Below are 24,350 nucleotides of genomic sequence, written 5' to 3'. Positions count from 1 at the left end.
TTAAAAATTAACTTTTAATTGAAAGTATTGTTAAGCTTTCGGTTATTTTTTAATGACTGATTGAATTTTTTTGTTTCTACTCTGAATCAAAATAATGAGTGCTTCCATTTTTGAAGTATTTTTTAGGAATTTGTTGTTATGTTTCTGTTTTTACAAAAAATTTCAATAGTTTTTTTTTTAATTTATTTAGAATTTGTTTTTGATGATTGACATTGACTTTTTTTTTTATACAGTTTTTGTTTGAAATAATTCTTAAGATAAGAAATACCTGTTATGTGAGATTCTGGAAAAGTCGGAAAAAGTCGGGAATTTTAAAATGGGAATTGAGTGGTCACCCTGACAGTGTCTATTCCAGAATCATTCTTTCAGCAGGGTGGCCACTCAAGGCGGGAAATCGGGAAAGTCTGGAATTCGCCAAAATCCACGAAAAATCGGGAAAAAGTCGGGAATTTGTGATTTTTTTGTTAAAAAGTCGGGAAAAGTCGGGAAGCCCAAGCATACATGTTTAAAAATTATAAAATATTTTAATAATTTTAAAATATTTTGTATAACTTTAAAATTAATTTCACTCTTTTAAATTTAGGGTTACTTTCCTTATTTTATTCTATAGGCTAGTACGCTGATCGGAAGGAAAGGGGTCAAGAAACAGCTTTACGAACAGCAGAACAAAGGAGAGAAAGCGATTTCTTGGGGCTTTTCTTCACCCTCTCTGACTTGCTTACTCTGCCGCTGTTGCCCATTTGAAATTTTTCTTGACCGATTCCTTCCGAAGTGCGTATACCGCTTATATGAGAATGAAAAGGCTTTTTAAAATATAAGACGTCAGAAATCCTAATAAATTTCAGATGATAATTGTGGCCTGTGGCATGGCATGACCCATTTTTTTTATTAATAAAAAGATTGTTTTTTTTTACTAAGTTTATCGAACAAATGATAACATAACATATAGCTTCAAATAACAACATGACCAGCGTATAGTTATGATTCTGATTCTGTTACATTTTGTTAAATTGGTTGAATATTTAAAAAATGAATCCAACTTCATTTTGGCATAGTTTTTATTGGTGGTCAATTTGTTTAAATGTTCATTCAGTCATTTCAAATATTGTTTCCAAATATTTGATTCCCTTAAACCTTTGTGTGTTTTTTTTTTGCGGGAATAATTAAATTAAAATTTGCATTGGCTTGATTAAATTAATAAGATTTTGTTTAAGTTATAACAAATATGTTTAGAGAACTTTTTTTAAGGAAACATTCGTATGAAATAAGTGGTTTAATATGAAGTGTTGTCAAACTGAAGTTTTTTATTGAACATTGAACATTTTAATACTGGCACTTCGATAAATCGAAATTGATTCATAAAATTAAATAGCAAAATTTATAAAATTTTAAGGGAATCTTGGTAAAACATCTTTTAAACGAATTCATAGATTTTTTTAAATTCTTTGAAAAAAAAACTGTAATCAAGTGAAAAGATATTTAAAGATTTGATAAAAAATGTTATCATCATTTTCACTGCCAGTAGAAACGAAGTTTCAAAAAAAACTTTATGTTTGGTTATTTTAAAAATAAAAATTGAAATTATATTTATTTACTTGAATTGTCTGATTTTTTATTAAATTTTGTCCAATAGTTTATATTGACTTTGAAATGAAATCATTCTTCAGATAAGAAATACCTATTTTTTGAGGTACTGGAAAAGTCAGGAATTTGAAAATGGGTTTGAGTGGTCACCCTGTTCCCGGGAAATTTTCATAGAACCTGTGATAATTCGAAATTTAAAAAAAATGGGTGTTTTTAATTCGAATGAAGTTGTATTTGAATGAGGGAATGCGTCTTGTTGGTATTTGTTTATTTTATTTCAATTTATCATGTTACATAATATCACAAAATTTGTAAAGCAACTACCGTGAGATAGAACTGCTGTCTAATAAATTGTATACAAGAAAAAAAAAATCAACACTATACTCAAAAATCCGAAAGCCGTTTGCTCCCAATAATGTTTTTTAAAAAGGGAAATATTTTCTCAGTAAATTAATTTTCAATGTTAATTCCGCTGGTTTCAAGAAGTGTTTAATCTTTATTTCAATGACATTCTTATTTACATTAATCAATCTTAAATCTATCTCAAAAATTAAATCAAATCACTTGGAAGACGACGCCGAAGATCCCGCCTGCTGCGCGTCCTCTCCTTGCCGCTGGTGGTGCTTGATCACCGCCTCCTGCGCCTGGCTCATGTTCTTCTGGCCCTCGTACACCAGCTTCCGGATGTCGGCTTCGTTCTTCTCGTTCACGGTACGCGACACGGCCAGCTTCAGCTTGGCGTCCTCCTTGAACTTGTGCTTCTTGGACTGGATGGGGGCGTCTGTAATTTTGATTTTTGGTTAAGAATAGGTTGAACTACCTTAGAGAATGTTGTTGTGATAATGTATTGAATGTTAAATACTCACTCTTTCGCTTACTGAAAGCACTGCCCTTTTTGTTGGCCGCCTTCTTGTTGTTGGCCGGAGGCTTGCTCTTAACTTTCAGCTTTCCTTGAGCCATTTTTGATGAAAAATCCTTTAAATTTACAGAAAATTTATGCCTGCCTCAGTTCAAAACAAATCTTAAACTGCTGCGCACATGGAGGTAGCTTTCACAGCTGCCTTCACACCAACTGACAGTTCTCTTGTTTTTGGCAGTGTGTAGAGTTTTTCGGAGGACGTGAAACACGTTAGTTGTTATGTGATCGCCGCCGACTGTCAAAAATCTCGTGAGGAAGTGTTTTTGCTTGAAATCACGTAAAATTTTGAAGAATTTTAGTTTTTAGGTGGTCAAAATGTTGCGTACGGTTGCATCAGTTGGTAAGAAGTTTTAATTGCTTTTAAATACAAGAATTTCACAAGTTTGTTTACAGCAATCCGTCAGGGACTTCAGGCAATTCGTACACAACCCGTGAACCGGCTCGTTCCGAAGCCCGCGACCGACATCGGTGCCCTAACCCGAAGCTTCTCAACCCTCCTTAGAATCGGCAATGCTTCAGGGTCCCTGCGAACCCCGTTCACCGTTACTGCCCAACCGACCAACATCAACTCTACGCTGCAGAGTGCCCTAGTCTCGCCGGTCCAAAGCCAGCAACCCTCCCGAACGGTCATCAAGTTCTCGATGGTCAAGGGCAAGCGGAAGAGCGTCAAGCCGGTCATCAAGCGCTTCAAGCGGCTCGACTGGGGCGGTTGGATTCGGACCATGTCCGGCCGGCATAAGCACATGTGGAAGAAGTCGGCGGCGCGGAAGCGGCGGCTGCGACAGCATGTGATGGTCAACTCGCAGCAGGCCCATCTGTTGGATAAGATGGTCACCAAGTACTGGAAGCGTCCGAAGCATTACATTAACGATCCCTACGAGCCGTATCATACGCGGGAGGAGCTGCGCGAGACGAGGAGGAAGCCGGTGCAGTATTGAGAGATTTTAGGAAGTGTGATCGGTTAGAAATGGAAATAAATTTGAGTTGATTGGACTTAATTTTTTTTTTCAATAATTAGCTTCGAAGAAACGACCTGCATGGAAAGTAACATGGACAAAACCCCGACCTCCCTCCATGGCCTGTTCTCGTTTTACATTCATTTCATTTTTCTGCAAAACCTGACAGAAATTCGGAATGTTTAAAAAAACCGTTCCAAAATGGAATGATTTTTAAACTTATGTCTATGTTTAAGTTTATGAATGAATTGATTGGAATTCCATCAAATTTCACAATTAAATTTGCTTTTGAGAATTGAACTTATATGCCAAATTTGTCAAAATTGTCCCACAGTGTAGTTTTTCATGATATTTAGAATAAAAATAATGGAAGGTTTAAAATGAGCTATTTCCCAACATTTTGAGAGCTGAATCATCATATTTCGTTGTGAGGTCTTTTGCAAAATTCTCATCAAGATACATTGAATTACTCTAAATAGAATGTATACCTACCCACAACTTTAATGTTTTAAACTCATAATTTCAATTTCCTAGTTTTCTTTGGAGTAACTCTAAATGTTACCAAAAACCAAAAAACTACTAAATATCCCATGAGATCTCGGAAAAAAATAATTCTCTTGCTCGATTTAACTTTGGCATTTATAGAATTGATCGGTCAAATCTGAATGTAAAAAAGAGTTCGCAGAATATTTTCTAAAAAAATATCAGTTTTTTTTTAATTTAAACAGACCTATTATTTTTAAGCGAATCTTATCGTTTTTAGTTTTTATTTAAATAATGTATAATAGTCCAATAAAAACAGACAAAATCACACTGTTCTTTAAAAAAGCCTTTCATCATTTTTTTATAAAGAGCGAAAAAGCCGTTCAAAAGAGCCGATCTTTTTAATGAGCGAACGAAAAAGAGCGGCTCCAAAAAAAGAGCGGTTTTGCCCACCTATATTAAAAAATCTTTTGAATTTTAGTTAATTTTCGATGTACAACACCGCAACAACAATTTTTTCGCAAAATTATGTTTCGTCAAATCTTAATTTTTTTTTAAACTTATGTTTGCAATAGCATTTTCAGTGAAATAATAAAATTCTGACTTGTAATTTCAATTATTATATTTTTTAATTTTTTTTGCCCCCCCCCCCCCCCTCGACCTCGGCGAAAGACAAAAACTTTTTTAGATATTTGCATCGGCCTAATAGGATTACAAATGAGAGTAATAAACTGCTAACTGGGGCGATTAGGGATATGTTAGTTATGTTTGCGCGCGCTTGAGATTCCTAGGGGAAAACTATGAAAGCATTTAAAATTTTCAAAAATTCAACATGCCAATGATATATGAAAATAAGGACACAAATTCACAAACGCAAATGCAATAATTCAGTAACTTATTTTTTTAAATTAAGAAAACCAAAAATCAATTCAATTCTACAACAAAAAACCTTAAAAAATTATTTTTTAATTCGAAAATATTTTTTTTTAAAATGCTTGAATTAAAATAAAAAAAAACGTTTAGTTTTTATTTTTATTCTTTAATCCTTCAGTTGTCAAATTCAAATAATTCCTACAATCCAAAATTTATAAATTCTCAAAATCTGAAAATAATAAATAAATATTATTTTTATTAAATTTTCTTCTTCTCAGCTAGCAAAATCCAAACTTAGAAATAAGTACCCTCCCTGCAAAAGCTTATGAATTGATCTCAATTCCAAGTTGAAAGGTTCTCCAAATCTCTGAATTGCAAATGTACATCCGGAAGCAGAACAGTTAAATTCTAATATCACAATACATACATAGTTAATTTTATAAATCTTTAATTATTAAATTCTTATATTTTTCAGTTTTTCAATCTCAACTTTAATTATTAAATTCCTAATTCCTTAGTTTATTATTCACTAATTTCTTTTTTCCAAATCTATTGATTTTTTTAATTCTCAAATGCCGGCATTTTTGCCGCCATCTATTGACACAAAAGTTAAAGGTTGTTTTAGTCATATCTTAAGTGGTATACGCACTTCGGAAGGAACCGGTCAAGAAAAATTTGAAATGGGCAGCAGCAGCAGCGAAAGCAAGCAAGAGAGGGAAAAGAAAAGCCCCAAGAAATCGTTCCCTCTCCTTTGTTGTGGCATTCGTAAAGCAATTTCTTGACCCCTTTTCTTGGAAGGTGCGTGTTGGACTTTAGGGTTTGATTTGATGAAACATTCTTGATTGGACTGGAAGTTTTTACGAGGATTTTGGACGGTAAAGTACGAACTGTTTCTAAATTTTCAAATTTCAAGATTAATTTTTTAGTTTTACAGCAAATAATGTTGAAAGTTTTTTTTTTCAATAAGCTTCAAAATTTTAAAGCATTTCAAAATGTATTTTCCTGCGTTAATAATCATTTTAAGCATGTTTGTGCTTGCCGAAAAATATTTTGATTTTTTTTCATAAATTCCGATGCACAGTGTCTCAAAAAGTTTACTTAGTTTACTTAGATATTTTCAAAGTTAATGATTGAACAACATTTGATAAATTGAATTTTGAAACACTTTTTTCGTTCAAATGTTGAAATCATGGCAAGAAGAAATTTTATATTCTTTGTTTTTTTTTAATTGTAGCGTAAAAAAATTGAATTTTGGATGTTCTGATCTTTTAAAATTGTAATATTAAAAACTTTTATTTGTTTTAATTTTAATTTCTACCCTCTACCACCCAAATTTTTTTCGAGAATTTTTATTTTTCCCGTGTTTAGGAGGTCATTTTGAGCAACTTTTGTTCTACGAAAAACCAACCCTAAAATTTTCTAAAATTTTAAGAGTTCTTCTTTCAAATGCTTTTTAAAGATGAGCAGTTCTCTACGGAATCGGTCTTTTTTCTTTAATTTTAATTTTTGTAATTTTTAATCCGGCTGAAACTTTTTTGGTGCCTTCGGTATGCCCAAAGAAGCCATTTTGCATCATTAGTTTGTCCATATAATTTTCCATACAAATTTGGTAGCTGTCCATACAAAAATGATATGTGAAAATTCAAAAATCTGTATCTTTTGAAGGAATTTTTTGATCGATTTGGTGTCTTCAGCAAAGTTGTAGGTATGGATATGGACTACACTGAAAAAAAATGATACACGGTAAAAAAAATTTGGTGATTTTTTTATTTAACTTTTTGTCACTAAAACTTGATTTGCAAAAAAACACTATTTTTAATTTTTTTTATTTTTTTATATGTTTTAGAGGACATAAAATGCCAACTTTTCAGAAATTTCCAGAATGGGCAAAAAATCTTTGACCGAGTTATGATTTTTTGAATCAATACAGATTTTTTCAAAAAATTGAAATATTGGTCGCAAAAATTTTTCAACTTCATTTTTCGATGTAAAATCGAATTTGCAATCAAAAAGTACTTTAGTGATTTTTTGATAAAGTGCACCGTTTTCAAGTTATAATCATTTTTAGGTAACTTTTTTGAAAATAGTCGCAGTTTTTCATTTTTTTAAAATAGTGCCCATGTTTGCCCACCTTTGAAAAAAATATTTTTGAAAAGCTGAGAAAATTCTCTATATTTTGCTTCTTCGGACTTTGTTGATACGACTCTTAGTTGCTGAGATATTGCCATGCAAAGGTTAAAAAACAGGAAAATTGATGTTTTCTAAGTCTCACCCAAACAACTCACCATTTTCTAATGTCGATATTTCAGCAACTAATGGTCCGATTTACAATGTTAAAACATGAAACATTCGTGAAATTTTCCTATCTTTTCGAAAAAAATATTTTCAAAAATTTAAAATCAAGACTAACATTTCAAACGGGCCAAACATTCAATAATACGCCCATTTGAAATGTTAGTCTTGATTTAAAATTTTTGAAAATATTTTTTTTCGAAAAGATCGGAAAATTTCACGAATGTTTTATCTTTTAACATTGTAAATCGGACCTATAGTTGCTGAAATATCGACATTAGAAAATGGTGAGTTGTTTGGGTGAGACTTAGAAAACATCAATTTTCCTGTTTTTTAACCTTTGCATGGCAATATCTCAGCAACTAAGAGTCGTATCAACAAAGTCCGAAGAAGCAAAATATAGAGAATTTTCTCAGCTTTTCAAAAATATTTTTTTCAAAGGTGGGCAAACATGGGCACTATTTTAAAAAAATGAAAAACTGCGACTATTTTCAAAAAAGTCACCTAAAAATGGATTTAACTTGAAAACGGTGCACTTTATCAAAATTTCACTAAAGTACTTTTTGATTGCAAATTCGATTTTACATCGAAAAATGAAGTTGAAAAATTTTTGCGACCAATATTTCGATTTTTTGAAAAAATCTGTATTGATTCAAAAAATCATAACTCGGTCAAAGATTTTTTGCCCATTCTGGAAATTTCTGAAAAGTTGGCATTTTATGTCCTCTAAAACATATCAAAAAATAAAAAAAATTAAAAATAGTGTTTTTTTGCAAATCAAGTTTTAGTGACAAAAAGTTAAATAAAAAAATCACCAATTTTTTTTTACCGTGTATCATTTTTTTTCAGTGTGGTCCATATCCATATCTACAACTTTGCTGAAGACACCAAATCGATCAAAAAATTCCTTCAAAAGATACAGATTTTTGAATTTTCACATATCATTTTTGTATGGACAGCTACCAAATTTGTATGGAAAATTATATGGACAAACTAATGATGCAAAATGGCTTCTTTGGGCATACCGAAGGCACCAAAAAAGTTTCAGCCGGATTAAAAAATACAAAAAAAATCGAATGACCGAAATCTCAGAGAATTGCTCAGATCAAAAATTGGTTGAAAAATTGATTTTTGGCGATTTTTCAGATCGAAGGCCGTCTAAAGGCGGGGATGGGTTGTAGAGGCTTAATTTTAGAATTTTCAAATTATTAAATTTTGTCTTTATTTTATTTCTAAACTTGCTTTGAATTTGTGATTTTTTAGATTTTTTTAGTTATTTATTTTGTATGCAAACTTGCTTTGAATTTGTGATTTTTTAGATTTTTTTAGTTATTTATTTTGTATGCATAGGGTGGGTCGTTTTTCGATATTGCTCGGATCCGGCTGGAAAAGGGCCACCTTGTAGAGGGTACCCATAGGGACACTAATACAAAATTGGAGCTTATTTGGTTGAAAACTCTAGATTCCGCAATTTACTCTTCAAAATCATTTCATTGTCCTTAGTATGCTTTTGATGGCTTGCCGAAAACCGCGATACCACAAGTCGGACGGCTAACACGTGGAAGGGCATTTATTGCTGTTTAGGCTCGTAAACATTCTTCAAACTAATAAAGTTATAATCATTCTTGTTCCTGTTAGAATTTCAACAATTCTGAATACCCTATCAAATGATAATCGATAAATAATGCAAGCAATGCCCTTCCTATAAATATAAAACTACATGCGTTCACCACAAAGTCACGATAAGTAAACGATTATTTTTCTAAACCACGCTTGCGCCTACTAACCCAAAAACCATCCAATTACCGCTTCTCACGGAACGTTTCCAAAGGTCACATACTCAAGTCTACCACTAGCCACTCAAGCAGAACCGAGGGCTTGAAGGCTTTCGGTTGATTTCGTTGCAATTAAAACCGTTTTCCAACAAGTCACGGATCCAGATCAATGCTACCGGTAATTAGAACGAGACATCTCTAGAACTTAATTAGTTATTTGTCGGAGCAGAGCATGAGACACCAATTAGAACTGATAACACCGTGCCTGAAAGTTTCGGATTGATAACACCACCAGCAGAGCGCACAAAAGATAAGCCGTTTTTTTTTGTTTCAGAGAGAGCATTACGTTCATGTGTGTATATTGCAATTAAGGAATGATTTTAAAAAAATAGAGATTCTAACAAAAACAACAAAAAGCACTCAGTCAACAACTTATTCGGCAAACACGAGCTCGGTCTTGGCGTTCTCGGTGACCAGCTTGACGAGACTTCCGTTGGTGGGGCGGTCCGAGCCGGTGGTCCACTTGTGGAACAGTCTGAAACAAGGCAGAATGAAACATGTTGCAGGTGTAAAACCCCCTGTCTGAGTCTGAAGAGAGAGAAACCAGTTTTCGTGACTCACTCGGCAATGAACTCCAGCGGCGTCCACGTTCCAAAGTCGGCGTTCGGCATCCACTTGCGGTTCATGGGCGTATCGAGCGTGATGGGCAGGATCGAAACTACCAGCGCGTTCTCCGGCAGGCCGGAATCCTTGCCGGCGAGACTCTTGGTCAGCTGGTGGACGGCAGCCTTGGCCATTCCGTACCCGATCATGCCGGGCGTTCCGGCGAGGGCCGGGTTGGCTCCGGTCAGGGCGAGCAGACCTCCTGCCTTGAGGTGGTTGGCGCTGACGGTGGCCGAAATGGCCGACGACCACACCGACTGCTTCCACATCAGGTCGGAGTTCTTGGCGAGGTCCTTCTTGGCATTGCCGCCGGCCCAACCTCCCGCAACGCAGATGACCGCATCCAACTTGTCCCCATTCAGCGAGGACTCCACCTTCGAGAGGACGCCCTGCTCCTGGGTCACCCAGTCGGCGTCACGCTCGACCACGATGTTGCAATCCGCCGACTCATTCTCCGCCAGATCGATACAGCCAACCCACTGTCGCGGAAGAGAGATCAAAACGAGATTAGTAATCCGGAACCAAGCTGAACTGTTACGTATACGAGTGTCGATCGTGATGGAATTTCGACCACCGAAATAAAAGTGAAAGGAACTCGCCCAAGGATTTTCTTACCCAGTTGTTGTTCTTAAAGTACTGGACACAGGTTGCGCCGAGGGCGCCACGTCCGCCGTAGATTAGCACCTTACCGTTGACCATGATAACGGGAAAAATTAGCAAATATAACTATTGTGCAAATGCGTGAGAAATAGAGCTGCCACACACACGGAGTGAGGAAAAAGTGCCAGAGTATCGACCGCTTCCGAGCGTCAGTAGTTGCCAAGTGATTGCGCTGCGATTTACTTCACATTCAACAAGTTGGTATGGAGTCTGGGGTGGCGAGCATAGCCGACGATGGTGGTGAGAGAGAGCGTCAGACCAGACTTTGCGATTTCTCTCGGCGGCGGGGTTTTGTTTGACGGCCTTCGAATCGTCAGGGGTGCCCGAGCTGGTCGTACTTGTTACGCGTAGGGTTTGGAAATGTACAAACAATTTTGGAGTTTTTTTTAAGTCCAATAAATATGTCTAGTATGATATCAAAACCATTCCAAAACATAATCTAATCTAACACAAACGCAGCCAGTCCGATGAAAAAATGCTGGAAAGTCTTGTGATAAAATTACGCCTTGGCACTTTTATTGTCAATATTAATAATTGCAGTACATCCGAGAAAACCCGAAAATGTACTGCCCTACTGCGTTCTGTTTACCGCAGAGAATATTCTGAGAACGGATAACATTTCGTAGAATCAACAGGGGAGGAAGGATGCGTGGACATACCGTACCAAACGCTCCGATTTATGATTGCATTGGTGTTGTGTAGGATGTGTTAAGTGTTATAATATATCATTATACTTATTATAAATGGATTATAAACGGTCTTCGTTACAGTACAGTAGCAGGATGATAAAGATTATTAAAGTAAATGATTCAATAGAAGATGAGACTTTAAAGTAGGATAAACTGTGTAGAAGAACTGAAAAAGGTTACACAAGATAGATTTTAAATAATTATAAAGAAGAGTAAACAAAAATGAAAAGTATTCGAAAAAAGAAAACAATATTTTAAATTAAATTGAATTCATTGAAAAGGATACACTGTGATATCAAAACCATTCAAAAAATAAGTATTATTACAGATTCGGAATAGAAATTGAATTTTCTACAAGTACCTAGTGATTTTGTAACACTAATTTTAAGTTGAACTTTTCTTTTGCCGCATCAATCGCTCCGTAACGTTGCAACGGAGTAAGAAATAGATAAAAAATAAAAAAATAAAAAAATTTAAATTACAAGCCATGGTCTCAACATTTGAATGAAAAAAGTGTTTTAAAGTGCATTTTACACCTGCCCTGTTGTTTTGCAATCATTAGTTTTCAAAATATCCAAGTATTGAAGAGATTTTTTTTTCGCCGAAAAAAAAACTTTTTGTGGTGCTGTACATTGGAATTCCACAAAAATTTAAAAAAAAATTGCTCGATCCCAGACATGCTTAATATGATTTTAAACACAGAAAAATGCATTTCTAATTGTTTTAGTTGGTTGGACTTATAAACGAAGTTGACTTTATAGCTGTCGGCCACCATTGCTAGTACCAACCACTAGTGTCTTCCTTTTTAACTACAAGGACTTCGCCGCCCTGGGCTCCTAAGTGTATGAAAGTATGGCACGGAGCGACGGCGCCGAATACCTATGTTTACACAAAGAATTTTAGAGCGCCCGCCGCGGGATTCGAACCAGCAACCTCTGGATTGTGAGCCAGTGCGCGGTCCGATTGATCCACACGGTTGGACTTATATTTCCTTTAAAAAATTGAAGTTTTTTTTTTAAATATTTTTTTTGCCCTCTGATTTTTCGAACCGATTTTAAAGAGGGGGGGGGGGGGGGGGGGGTTTTTTGTTCTTTTGAAGTACTTTGCAGCTAATTTTTTGTATTAAATTTTCCTTCTATTATTTTAAATTCAACTAACAAATAAATGTAAGATTTTATGCTATTTTCCCTTTTCTCTCCTTTTTTGAAATCAACCTGAAGAATGTATGTACATTTTGCTCTTCTTTAAAGAAATGCAATTAATATTTTTAAAGCAATTTTCTCTTCTTTTATTTTAAAACTAAAAGAAGGTAAAATCTCTCAAAAGATGTGCAGTTTTTGTTTTTTTTTTTTCAATATTTTGCAATTATTGTTTTTTATGCAATTTTCCCTTCTTTAATATTCAACCTTAATGAGGGATGCACATTTTTCTTTCTTTAAATATTTGGCAAATAAGTTGTTATGAAATTTTTCCTTCTTTTATTTTAAATTTAAATTCAACTTTTAGAAGGGAAAATCTCTAAAAAAAAATATGTTTTGAATATTTGACAATTGAGTTTGTTAATGAAATTTTCCCTTCTTTTATATAAAATTCAACTTATAGAAGGAAAAGTCTCTTTAAAGATTCACATTTTGCCACTCTTCAAATGTTTGACAATCGCATTATTTTTATGTTTTTCACCTACTTCTATTCAAAAAAAATTTTAACTAGCAATTTTTTTTAAACAATTGTCCCTTCAAGAAGGGAGAATTGCATAAACAATTGTCCCTTCAAGAAGGAAGAATTGCATAAACAACTTTATTGCAAAAAAAAAAAAAATAAAGTAACAGAGAAAAAAATTGCAAAAATGATAGAAATGTTTAAAGAGTACATCTATAAGAGAATTTCCCTTCTCAAGTTGTATATAAAAAATATGGGAAAATTATATAAAAAAAAACTAAATTGCAAAATATTCAAAGAAAAGTAAAATCGAAATCTGCAAAACTATTAATTTCATTAATTCATTAAAACAGTAAATCTTCAACATGGGTCATACATCGACATCTGACTACTCTTGTGTCACCAAGCTGTTATGGCCAAGGCAGTTTAGTGATTGAGTTATCCTATTAAAGGTCCCTCGTTCAATTCCCGTAGACACACTTTTTGTTTTGAAGGATGAACTTTTTCTTGAAATGGACTCGAGGGCATAATTCTCTCGGTATCTAAAACTGTGTTCTCTGTATCTGTAAACTCTCGTGTCGGACGAGTGCTGCCCAGTTTTGGGTGTTCTTTAGATTGAATTTGAAAAAAGAAGGGAAAAATGTGGATTTATTTGGACATTTTTCCTTCTTCACGTTAAATTATGATCAAAATAAGGGAAAATTGCAGTATAACAGCTCAGTTGTCGAAGATTTGAAGAGGTTTTTTCATCTTTAAGTTGAATTTCATATAAAAGAAGGGAAAATTTTGTTCAAAAAATATTATTGCTAACTATATTGAAAGAGAAAAAATGTAAAGCTAACAAGAGATATTTCCTTCTTTAAACTAAATTTTCAATAAAAATATCAAATTTCATTAAAAAGATTTATTGTGAATTTTTCAAAAAAGAGTCAATTTACTATTGGGGAAAAAATATAGAGATGCCTAATTTTTCGAAAAAAAAAATAATAATCTCTTAATAAAGTTATATAAAAAGGTAAATAAACAATACATTTTCATTCGTAAAAAAGAGAAATACTTATAAAATAAAAACTAGAAATAATTATGCCCAACGTCCATTATACCAAAAGTCCTAGATGGTTTTTGAATGAGTTATGCCAAACGTCCCTGGTGTCTTGGACCAATTATGCCAAAAGTCCATTATGCCAAACGTCCTTCTTGAAACCCCGTTATGCCAAATGTCCATTATGCCAAATGGGGTACACCCATTTTGGGGATACAAATTCTAGTGATAAAAAGTCGAATTTAAAAATGATTTTTTGGTGTAGGTACCTTTTTTCTGAAAAAATCCAAATCATAACATATAACTTTGCTGAAGCCACCAAAAAAATCGGAAATCCCTTCTCAAGACGAAGATTTTTGAATATCCAAAGGCCCATTTTGATGACCAGCCCGCAAAATTGTTTGGAGCCTAGTATGACTAATGATGCAAAATGGCTTCTTTTGACATAGAGAATGCATGGAAAAAGTTTCAATGATCTATTTTTCAAAATAAAGAAAAGTTAAAACTTTTATTGGCGGCTTTTAATAACAACATTTCACGTCAATTCTTTTCCTGAACACTCTTCACTTATCGGCAACGACACTGTTCTTAATCTTGCCAAGCGACTCGATCTCGCTGTCGATCACGTCCCCAACCTTCAGGAACTCTGGTGGACTGCGATGCATTCCCACGCCGGCCGGCGTCCCCGTCAAAATCACATCCCCCGGCAGCAGGGTGATTGATCTGAAATTTAAATTGACGAATGCATTTGATGTTTAGCAACTTAAAGTTGACTCGTCTTACTGCGTAACCCGCTCGATAATGTCGTCAATCCGGAACACCAACTCACTGGTGTTGCCCTTCTGCTTCTGCACCCCGTTGACGGAGCACGTAATGACCAGGTTGTGCGGATCGGCCACCAGCGATTTGTGCACCACCGCCGGACCCAGCGGACAGAAGCTGTCCATCGACTTGCCGATCAGGAACTGTCCTCCGTTGCGCGTCTTTTGCCAGTCCCGGGCGGAGATGTCCTGCGCCACGGTGTAGCCGAACACGTAGTCCATCGCGTTGGCCCGGGACACGTGCTTGGCCTCCTTGCCGATGATGACCGCCAGCTCCACTTCCCAATCGATTTGCTGGAGCAATTAAGTTGAGTTAAGGGGTGACGTCACTCTGGGTTGATCGAAAGCAAACTTACGTCGGTGATTTTGTGCGCAATGACTCCGTCGTACGGTCCGACGATGGCCGTGGCGTACTTGCTGAAGAACATCGGCTCCTTGGGGATCGGTTTGTTCTGTTCCTCGCAGTGGCCGCGGTAGTTCAGTCCAACGCACAGAATCTTCTGCGGATTGGTCACCGGCGAGAGCAGCGTCACGTCCTTCGCGGACAGTTGCTTGGCTTGGGCCGCCTTCTGCTTGATGGCCTCCAGCGCGGCACCGGACCGGATGAGAGCCTTCAAATCGCTGCTAAAGTGCTCGGAGATGTCGGAGATTTTGCTGCCATCCTGAGACAGCACCCCCAAATGCTGCTCGCTGGAACCGGTCGTGAATTGCACAAACTTCATGTTGCTTCGTGACGATTGGGAGAAATGTCTGAAATTCAAAACATTCAACCAATTGAAAATTTGCACGAATTTCACAAATATTTGCGTTACCTTCTAGGCAATTGTTTGTTATCAGCAGCTGTGATATGATAAGAAGACGAGCCGCAGAGCAAATTCGCTGAACTGCTGGTTGATCTCTTCGAGCCGCAAATGATACTGCGGCCAAGTGGCAGTGCAAAGGAGCAACTTCTGACTAGGTTCATTTTAAGCGTAGGCTGGAAACAGCAGAGAGGTCATACATTCGAGTTCGTTTATTTTTAGTATCACACTCTGCAACTTGAGAACTGGTACAAATACTTACTTATCGAACAACTTTATGAATATTTGCCTTTGGTGGTCTGTAGATATTGATGGTTCTCTTGAAGCGCCGTGTTATCGAATCAAAACAAATATACTGTTGAGTAACAGAAGGGAGGTGAGAGAGAATGAAAGATGTTCACGCGAATCCCACATGGATGAATACGCACGCAGGGCGGGGGGTTTGTGTCTTGGCTTAAAGTTAAAGAAACACAATTTGTTAGCAAAGCAACCAAGTTAACTCAAACCGATTCCGTGTACGTACCGGTTGTTGCGTTTGAAACGGAATACGTAAACGATTCGAATCGCATTCCGTTTCAGAATTCCGATTGAGTTGACTGGGAAGGCTCATTCCATACGCTATTTATCCATTTTGAGGAAAATTTACCTTGTGAGTGGGTAGATTTTTTTCAAATTTTTCTCTAAACAGAGTGAACTATAAATTTATCATGCTTGTTGAATAAGTTTGACAATCATATTTAAAAAAATCTAGTTATCTGACTCCGAATGTATGTTAAAATCAGACAAAAATTCAATTCAATTCGGTTTTATTGTTAAATAACAGTTTATGCTATGTTTTGGAGTACCTTTCAGGTGTGTGTTACATCGTGATCAATTTTTGAGCAATTATTGTTGTTAACTAATGCTTTACTAAAAATTTAAAGTGATGCAGTGTAAATACTACAAGGATAACCATCATAACGAAGAACTTTAGGTACTTGAATAGCACGTCCCTTGATGGAAAAAAATGTTTTATCTTCAGGTGTTTTAAAAAAATTAAAATTCAAAATATTTTTGAATTTACCAAGGGGAATGTATTTTGAATTGATTTCAGTTGATTGCACTTAAATTTCTCATTAAAAATTTAACTCAACTGAAAAGAAAATGTTTTTGCCCCCTGATTATTCGGGACGACCAAAAATAACAGAATCGAAAAAATACAAGAGTGCTACAAAGTTGAACAACTTTTTCAAGATTTTTCAACAACACTTTTCAAGATTGTTTGACGTAATGAATTGACTAAACACATGAACGCCCATTCAAACCCATTCGAAGTGTTTTACGGAATTGAAAAAAAAAGTTGTTTGAAACTCGATGCAAAACTCGATTTTTCAGCACTCGTTGTATTTATCCAACTGGGAAATGCATTTATTCAACGAGGTTCACCGAGTTGGATAAATATGACGAGCGCTGAAAAACAAATGTCCATGAGTCTAGTCAATCCACCGTTTAACCGTTTAAAATTTTAGAAATTTTTAGGGCTGAACTGTAACCCTAAAATTTTCTTGCTTTATGTGACTTAGCTAATATTTTTTTAAATGTTTTTTTAGGTGTCAACTTTGGCTGTGTTTTTCCCTATATTTTAAGTAAAAAGAAATATTATTCGTAGTATCCCAGATTATGCCACAAAGATTTAATTGATAATGGTGCCATTATATAGCAGAAAATGTGAGAAACAAGCAAAAAATTGAAAAAGTGACTGTAAAAAATGAAAAAAATTAGAAAGGCAAAATGTAGTGATAGGAGGTGGTAGAATAGGCCAAATACTACCAAAACAAACATTAACTAAACAAGATAAATTCTAAAAAAAAACTAAAATACCTAAAAATGAAACAAGAAAAACATAAAACAAGAGAAGTACAGTTTTTCGTAGAACAAAAGTTGCTCAAAATGACCTCCTGAACACGGGAAAAACAAAAAATAAAATGGGCAGTAGAGGGTTAAACCAAAATATTGTTGAAAGTATTACTTTTTGTAACAAATATTGAAAGGTTAAGCATTTGTTTTGAAAAGTGTTTCTTTTCGAATCTGTTATTTTTGATAGTGAAAAGTATCCCGTTTCGTAATTTTAGAGACAGAAAAAGAATGTAATTTCCGACCAAAAAATACTATTCAACTGCTCAAAATTAATTTCGATCGCATTTGGTCAAAACTGACTGAGATTGAAAAATTTAAAAAAAAATGAAAAAAAAACGAGTGCCACCATCGATTTTCAAAAGATTTTTTTTTCAATAATGGGAACAATTTTATTGCAAGTATTTGTTTTTTTTCAATGCGAAATATCGAATTCCGGCTTCATCATGCAAACGGAACAAATTATTGGAGTCTTCTCCCAAAATTTAAACCATAAACATAACGAAAGTTTGCTTTGCACGTGGGAAAATTACAATAATGAATCTAGCTTGCTCAAATCATGAAATATCTTAATGAAACTTCCGAAAGTGATAGAAAGACCAAAAAATATCCCTTAAAAAAATGAAAATAGTTTTCAAGTTTTTTTTTCGCTTTTAACATAAAATTCAAAGTGAAGCACCGCAAAAACTTTTTTTCCGCAAAAAAATTGTTTTTACTTATGATAGAAAAACAACTGGACAGGTGTAAAATGCATTTCAAAACATTTTTTTCATTAAATTCAAATGTTCAACCCCCCCCCCCCCCTCCCCGGCCTACATAGACTTCTATTTCCATAAATATTTTATAGTTTTGGAGAAAAAAAACTCGCCTCTTATTTTTTGTGCCGAGTTTTTCTAAACTTTATCAGCTCGGATGATCTGGATTGGATTAGGGGCCGGAATAAACTTTGGAAAATATTCACGACGGCCTAATTAGATGGAAATAATTCAAAAAAATACCTACTAAACTACCTGCCAAATATTGAAAAAAAGGACGATCTTCACACATTTCGAAGTTTAAAATAGAAGATTGAATTAACACTGAAACACCCAACGTATGTCAAACTTACACGAACGCTCAAGCCTAAAAAAATGATCAAATTTGTAATATCTGATGGACCTGTAAAAAAAAATGTGGAACGATGTTTCCGGTCGCAGACAATACAGATTTGATCAAACCGAGTTCTGCAAAATTCTAGACTCATCTAGATATCCATACAAATCTCTAAAAAAAAACGTTACTTAATCCACCTTAAGGTGGTTGGTGCCTTCCTCACATTCATGTTGTATTTTAGGTTGTATTCACAAATTAATTCAAGAGTTTTTTTTTATTTAATTTTTTTATTTTATTTAAAAAAAATCCAAAATAAAAGAGAAAGGGGGGCTGTAATTGAATTTAAAAGTGCTGATATGCCAACATTACGTGCACGATGGAATTGCATGCTGTCCCCCTAGTCTTAGTAAACAATGTCCTCAAAAAAAAAAAAAAAGAAAATCAAACCATCCACATTAACGACCCCCGGGTCTTTTGTGGTCTCTATTGCAAGTTTCTGCTCGAACCTAGGAGTCCGAAGGCTTGAATGGGGAGAGCGCCCAAACCTCTTTCTACTCCAAGGAACCTTCCACCCCAGTGTTTGAACTGACGACCTTTGGATTGCGAGTCCAACCGCCGCCAGCGATTCTACCGGAGTAGGCTTGGTTTGGTGTGTTGTTTGTACTTATGGCATGGAGACGACTCCTACACCTGGAATGACTTAACGGCCTAACAACAACCAAGGCCGGGACCGACATTTTACTTCCTCATCCGATGGAAGGTTGGAGCGGACAAAGCGGACAGCGGACAGCGGACAGCGTAACCATTCGGCCACGCACTGCCACAATGTCCTATGAGTTGTATATTTCAGTAAAAAGTTCGTGTAAATCTTTGTCGAGACAAAATGATGTATTCAGCAACATAATTAATACAGACTTTGTCCCGAAGAGACGCAGACACTGCTTAAGCAATGTGGCAACCGGGCGATACGCATGCAAGGGGGTGTGGCTGCCAATCCCCCGCGTGGTCAGACCCAAATCCCTACGCATGCTGCGCGACTCTCGCGCGGCAGCAAAAAGATCCGGCCTTTGAGGTTATGCAAAAATCACCCTTTTTTGTAGCTACAAAAAAACTTTTTCATGGCATAACTTTAAAAGTACTTCACTAACCAGAATAAAATTTAATAGGGTCTTAGGGGACCCCAAAACGAACAGAATAAGGCGGATCCGGCCAAAATCGGTTCAGTCAGTTCTGAGATAATCGTGTGGAAAAAAATCATGTCTACACACTTCCCCACAGACATTTGCTCAGAATTTGATTCTGAGTCGATAGGTATACGTGAAGGTATATCTAGGAGGTGTATTTAAGAAGTTCATTTTTCGAGTGATTTTATAGCCTTGCCTCAGTGAGGTGAGGAAGGCAAAAACAATCGTCTAGATTGGATGAGTAATGGCCGAAATCCAACGAGTTGATGTAACCGTTCCGATTTTTTTGAGGGCTTGGGTGTTGGAATGTTAAGAAGTGTTTCAAACACTGTGAAATATAGGAAAGGGATTTGTTTCGGCTGTTTTAGTCAGAAATCGTACAAGATTTTAATTTTCCATACTTGGGTAGCTGTTTTAATTCCGCACTCTCAGTTCAACAGATACGTTTTATTGACACTGTGTAGTAGTTTGCTGCTTCTTTTTCTTCCGAATCATTGCTCACTCGCATTCCCGCTCTTCTAACCCTAGTTCTCTACCAATTGCTGCTGTTCTAAACTGTTACTTTAAACGCTACTCGCTACAAAATCCTACAAAACTAGCTGTTACACACATCATCATCGATTCCTTACCGCAGCGTTGCGCGGTAAACTTTTTTTTCTTTTTCTTCTGGTAAGTCTGGCTTGAATCGATACTTTCAGTTTCTTTTTTTGCAACCATTTTGGTTTTCCATTCCTTAAACTTCTAAATATCTTGATAGTGGTAAATATGCTTGCGTTTAGTTGTTGGTTAGGATGTTTCTTTTTTTATATAATTTACGATAATAATTAGGGTAATAACGGCTAGGTGTTTGTTGTTTTATGAAATTTATGTTCAAATCAAATGAAAATTTACTTAAATTCTTTTTATAAGAAAGCTACGATAAAAATGTTGCACTTGTTTAACCAAGGACTTGTTCTTACTCTGCTGTTGTGTGAATTGATTGTGAAATTCGTTTTATTTTTTAACTTTAGAGCAAAGAAAACACTAAGAAATGCAAACTAACTTTTTTAATGCTAATTTTGATGATTTCTTGCTGCTAGATAAGTTTTTGCTTTTTTTAAATTAAGATTGTTTTGCTACCTTTCTTCGTAGTCTTTTAGAGATAGTTTTGCTGTGTCTATTTTTTCTTTAATAATGTTTATTTAAACTTGTTTAAAAAGGTTATATTCATTTTATAACTGGTAGTTTGTTGAATTGTAGAAAACGTTTCATACTGAAAGCTGAATGTCTCTCAAGTGCGCTTGTGTTTGTTTAATTAGTCAGTTTTTGAATAAAACGATAATACCTGGGGATTAGTTTAGCTTAACCGGTGCACACTTCCGAGTGGTCGTCCCAGGCGTTGACCTGAAAAAATAAGAAAATCGTCAAAATACATTAAAATTCACAACACCAAAAAGAATCAACCCACCTGACACTCGCGGCTGCAGTACCACTGGTTGCCACATCCGGCGCACACAAACTGGGCCTCGCGCTTTTTGCAGCCCTGGCACTCGGGCACGTCATTCTCGTGGAACTCGGGACCGTTTCCGCCACCGCTGCCACGGGCCGTGATGACCACGCTCGGTTCGCCGCGGTGATTGCGCTGGTGATGGCCGCCGCCGCCGCCACCGGAATTGTTCACGTGGCCGTCGTGGTGGCCGTGGTGGTCATCGCCCTCGTCAATCACCAGCCGGTCCACGCTGTCCTCCGCTTCGTCGTCCTGGAATTGAAAATGGGGGTGAAAGGAATGGAAATATTTTAAATATTTATAGCAACAGACAATTTATCCTAACTATTTCTAAATCAATTTCAGGTTTTGAAATGTATCAAACTCTCTTATCCTTTCTTAAAGCAAAGTTAAAATAAAATACTATTCATGTACATTTCATTTATTGTGTTGTTTTGGCAAATTCCGTGTGTTTGGTCAACTCAAAACCAAAACAGCGTCGAAAAGTATTAATTTGCGTTTTCTGTTCACGATCCCAAGATGCCTGCAGTTCAAAAAAAAAAACTAAGTACGGAGCTCTGAAGAAATGCGGTCGAAAAATGGTGCGCATTCTTTTCGTAACCCCTCTCAAAAAAAATGACGGTGCGATCAAAAAAATAAAATAATTTAAAAGTTTATTTAAGAAAAAAAATTATTTATTAAGAAACAAACCTATAAAATTTGTAAATTTAAAAAAAATATAATTGTAAAATTTAAAAAATCCTGAATTATATTTCTTTAAGTCCAAAAATCTCCGATTAACATTACCATTTCGATGCCTCTGTGCTCTCTTATGTTAACTAGATAGGAAAACCAGCAAGCATAGTACAAGAGAGCACAGAGGCATCATTTTTTTTGTAAATCAGATTCGCTTCCAAGAATACTTGATAACCTTGTTGATATCACTTAAACAAAAGCAGCCTATTTATTTTTGAATTTTTGTTTTTAAAGGGTACATTTTTGTTCAAGTTTTTAAATTGTTCTTTTTTTTAACAAAAATGACAACAACTTTCTTAAGATTTAACCTGGGTGCTGAAAAGTTATAATGTGTAACGTGATTTTCGAATGCTCCCTACTACTCTTGCTGCACTACAGTTGTAAACATAAACAAAGTAGAAGGCTGTGTTCAAGCTCAAGCGTGACATAGTTTTTTTGCTGCTGAAGTGATTTGTTATGAAACTTTTGGTTATGTTGATTTTAAACTTTTCGTTGTAAAATTAAGTGTTATGCGAGTTTTTATTCGTATACCAAATGTTGGACGATCAAAAGAGTCCTATTTCATTTTCATTTTAAGAATCAAAATAGCTTCCCGAGTGACAACGGATCCATGAACAAATCTGGAGTTTTTTTTAAAGGTCCAATAAACCAAATTTTCAGTTTTTGCTTTTTAGGTGTTTTTTAATACCCCTACCTCAAGACTGTTTCAAAAACACCTAAAAAGCAAAAACTTCAAATTTGGTTTATTGGACCTTTTCAAAAAAACTCCAGAAATTTTGATGAGTGCACTGAATCATTTTTTTATATTTCAGTTGTTCCATTTCAGCTGTCTTTTTTTTTAAATCGCCCAGCTCCAGCTTCTGCAATCTTGCGACCTAAACGGCTCGAAAAGCAATTTTCATTAATGTTTATTGATGATTATATTAATCTTGATTTCAAACCCTTTCTTAACATTTGTTGACTTCGAGTTCTTCACGAACTCAATTCACCGACTTTTAATTCAGTAAAAAAAAAGAAATTAAAAAGTGGTCGATTACAATACTATACTAATCTTTTGCTAGCTTTTTGCGAATAGTAAATTGGTTGCACTTTGACAGTTTCTAAATTGAGGCCGCTTTGGGAACCATTCCACACCCAGGATTTAACCGATTGGAATGTTTCACCCTTCTTTTTTTTTGCATTTTATGAAACCAATGAAACTCAAGCTGAGTAACGAATTTGTGGGAGTTCCGAATATGTGGGATGACCGTATACAATAGATTATTTTTTTTGTCAATGCAAACTTGAGTTTTCAGCAATAACTTTTCCAAGGGAATTTATTAGAATTTTTTTTGGGAAAAAATATTTAAAACAAAATTTTCATCGGCCTAGATTCTTTAATTCTGTAATTAAAAATTGAAAAAAACATTACAAAAATTTCAAAAACAGGAGTTTACAAATTCCTAGTTCTTACACACTAAGAAGTTCGGCAGAGGTCTTCCGAAATCAGTACAACGTATCGCTCGGCAGAAATATTTGTCGAATTTCTGCAAATTATTAGCCATTTTGGCGCTTTTTGACTATAATTTGACGAAGATGGGCATTTTTCTGTTAAAAAAAAGTTGTTCTGTTTTTGGCACAAATCTGCCGAAATGAATCGAAAATCAAAAATGAGTGAGTAACATTAAAAAAATTTAGAATTGAAAAAAAAATAAAGGAGCTGAACATAAATTTTACTTCAAAAATAAAAATAATTATCCGACATCTCTACCTTCCGATAATTGAATTTTTAAGTTTTAAAGTTTTGTCCATGTTCACATTAATGTCCCATTTGCAAAAACAACTCTGGATTTCCTCCAGATTTCTTGAACAAAGAACTAGATATTTTTTTATGAAAGAGCCCACGATTTTGAACTAAACTGTTACAGTATTAATAACACAAAAGTGATGAAAGTTCATATGGGACATTTATGCAAATAGAGGCAGTGTGTTGTATTGAAATATTTTTGTTTGCTTTTAAAATTTTTCAAGCATTTAAATTGTTTTAATTGCTGAAATTTTTAATTGGGCCATTGCAAATATTTTTCAAAGTTTTTGTGCATAAAAAAATTAGATTACAAGCCAGAGTTGCAAATCGCTAGTTTTGAAAAATCTAAGCTTTGAAAAAAATCAAAGTTTTGACGAAAACATTTTTTTTTGCGACATTTTGATTGCGGTGCTGTACATCGAAGATTCACTAAAATTGAAATAGTTGTTTATGCAACAAGTGACTGTCAATGGTGGATCTGGATTTAGGGCCCAGAAATAGTAAATTGAAATGAAAAATTAATCATTATGGGTAATTCTCCGCCATCTCACACAGCAGTTGCCCCGACCCCTCTTCGATTTGCGTAAAACTTTGTCCTAAGGGGTAACTTTTGTCCATGATCACGAAGACATTTTTTTTCATTTTAAAATTTCGTGTTTTTTTCTAACTTTGCAGAGTTATTTTTCAGAGTGTAACAATGTTCTCCAAAGTTGTAGAGCAGACAATTACAAAAAAATTGATACATAAATATAAAGTTTTGAAAAAGTTGGTCATCGTTGATCATGACAGTTCATGGTCACCCGCGAAAAGTAACTTTTTCAAAACTTTTTTTTCGTAAAATCGCGATAACTCGTGATATTTTTAAGCAAACCCATTATATTTATACATCAACATTTTTGTAATTGTCTGCTCTACAACTTTGGAGAACATTGTTACAATCTGAAAAATAACTCTGCAA

At 35.1% G+C, this 24,350-nt stretch overlaps 5 protein-coding genes across 7 annotated transcripts in view; 1 reads left to right on the top strand and 4 right to left on the bottom strand.

The window, feature by feature from the left end:
• Positions 1-2,054: 2,054 nt before the first annotated feature.
• Positions 2,055-2,635, bottom strand: LOC120417015 (uncharacterized). The gene is made up of 2 exons (XM_039578951.2): positions 2,451-2,635; positions 2,055-2,365 (listed from the first exon to the last, which is right to left on the bottom strand). Exons 1-2 carry the CDS (start codon positions 2,542-2,544, stop codon positions 2,145-2,147), a joined length of 315 nt encoding a protein of 104 aa, XP_039434885.1. The 5' UTR covers positions 2,545-2,635; the 3' UTR covers positions 2,055-2,144.
• A 55-nt stretch (positions 2,636-2,690) lies between these two features.
• Positions 2,691-3,494, top strand: LOC120417013 (39S ribosomal protein L35, mitochondrial). Its single transcript, XM_039578950.2, has 2 exons — positions 2,691-2,843; positions 2,897-3,494. Exons 1-2 carry the CDS (start codon positions 2,819-2,821, stop codon positions 3,439-3,441), a joined length of 570 nt encoding a protein of 189 aa, XP_039434884.1. The 5' UTR covers positions 2,691-2,818; the 3' UTR covers positions 3,442-3,494.
• A 5,774-nt stretch (positions 3,495-9,268) lies between these two features.
• LOC120417010 (dihydropteridine reductase) lies at positions 9,269-10,383 on the bottom strand. Its single transcript, XM_039578948.2, has 3 exons — positions 10,161-10,383; positions 9,504-10,024; positions 9,269-9,417 (listed from the first exon to the last, which is right to left on the bottom strand). Exons 1-3 carry the CDS (start codon positions 10,242-10,244, stop codon positions 9,315-9,317), a joined length of 708 nt encoding a protein of 235 aa, XP_039434882.1. The 5' UTR covers positions 10,245-10,383; the 3' UTR covers positions 9,269-9,314.
• A 3,689-nt stretch (positions 10,384-14,072) lies between these two features.
• Positions 14,073-15,392, bottom strand: LOC120416993 (fumarylacetoacetate hydrolase domain-containing protein 2). The gene is made up of 4 exons (XM_039578928.2): positions 15,229-15,392; positions 14,773-15,166; positions 14,379-14,710; positions 14,073-14,318 (listed from the first exon to the last, which is right to left on the bottom strand). The coding sequence occupies exons 1-4, from the start codon at positions 15,378-15,380 to the stop codon at positions 14,159-14,161; spliced, it is 1,038 nt and encodes a 345-aa protein (XP_039434862.1). The 5' UTR covers positions 15,381-15,392; the 3' UTR covers positions 14,073-14,158.
• Positions 15,393-20,133: 4,741 nt separating this feature from the next.
• LOC120417006 (probable serine/threonine-protein kinase kinX) overlaps positions 20,134-24,350 on the bottom strand; it is a 110,994-nt gene continuing 106,777 nt past the window's right edge. For all 3 annotated transcript variants that reach the window (XM_052709179.1, XM_039578946.2, XM_052709178.1), the window contains 2 exons: positions 20,833-21,123; positions 20,134-20,768 (listed from right to left, as the gene is read on the bottom strand). In XM_052709179.1, coding sequence (XP_052565139.1) covers positions 20,727-20,768; positions 20,833-21,123 — 333 coding nt within the window. In that variant the 3' untranslated portion in view covers positions 20,134-20,726. The remainder of the gene's footprint in view (positions 20,769-20,832; positions 21,124-24,350) is intronic.

This window comes from Culex pipiens, chromosome 2, assembly GCF_016801865.2.
Source record: "Culex pipiens pallens isolate TS chromosome 2, TS_CPP_V2, whole genome shotgun sequence".
In the NCBI taxonomy this organism is placed as follows: Eukaryota; Metazoa; Arthropoda; class Insecta; order Diptera; family Culicidae; genus Culex; species Culex pipiens.
Note: the sequence above shows the minus strand (reverse complement) of the source record. Positions and strands in the feature narration are given on the sequence as shown.

Coding starts and splice junctions, on each gene's coding strand:
- LOC120417015 (XM_039578951.2), bottom strand. CDS start 2,544: ATGGCTCAAGGAAAGCTGAAAGTTAAGAGCAAGCCTCCGGCCAACAAC. Junction 2,366..2,450: donor TGCTTTCAGTAAGCGAAAGA/GTGAGTATTTAA, acceptor TCAAAATTACAG/ACGCCCCCATCCAGTCCAAG.
- LOC120417013 (XM_039578950.2), top strand. CDS start 2,819: ATGTTGCGTACGGTTGCATCAGTTG. Junction 2,844..2,896: donor GCGTACGGTTGCATCAGTTG/GTAAGAAGTTTT, acceptor GTTTGTTTACAG/CAATCCGTCAGGGACTTCAG.
- LOC120417010 (XM_039578948.2), bottom strand. CDS start 10,244: ATGGTCAACGGTAAGGTGCTAATCTACGGCGGACGTGGCGCCCTCGGC. Junction 10,025..10,160: donor ACTTTAAGAACAACAACTGG/GTAAGAAAATCC, acceptor CTTCCGCGACAG/TGGGTTGGCTGTATCGATCT. Junction 9,418..9,503: donor CCGCTGGAGTTCATTGCCGA/GTGAGTCACGAA, acceptor GCCTTGTTTCAG/ACTGTTCCACAAGTGGACCA.
- LOC120416993 (XM_039578928.2), bottom strand. CDS start 15,380: ATGAACCTAGTCAGAAGTTGCTCCTTTGCACTGCCACTTGGCCGCAGT. Junction 14,711..14,772: donor TTGCGCACAAAATCACCGAC/GTAAGTTTGCTT, acceptor TAATTGCTCCAG/CAAATCGATTGGGAAGTGGA. Junction 14,319..14,378: donor ATTATCGAGCGGGTTACGCA/GTAAGACGAGTC, acceptor TTTAAATTTCAG/ATCAATCACCCTGCTGCCGG.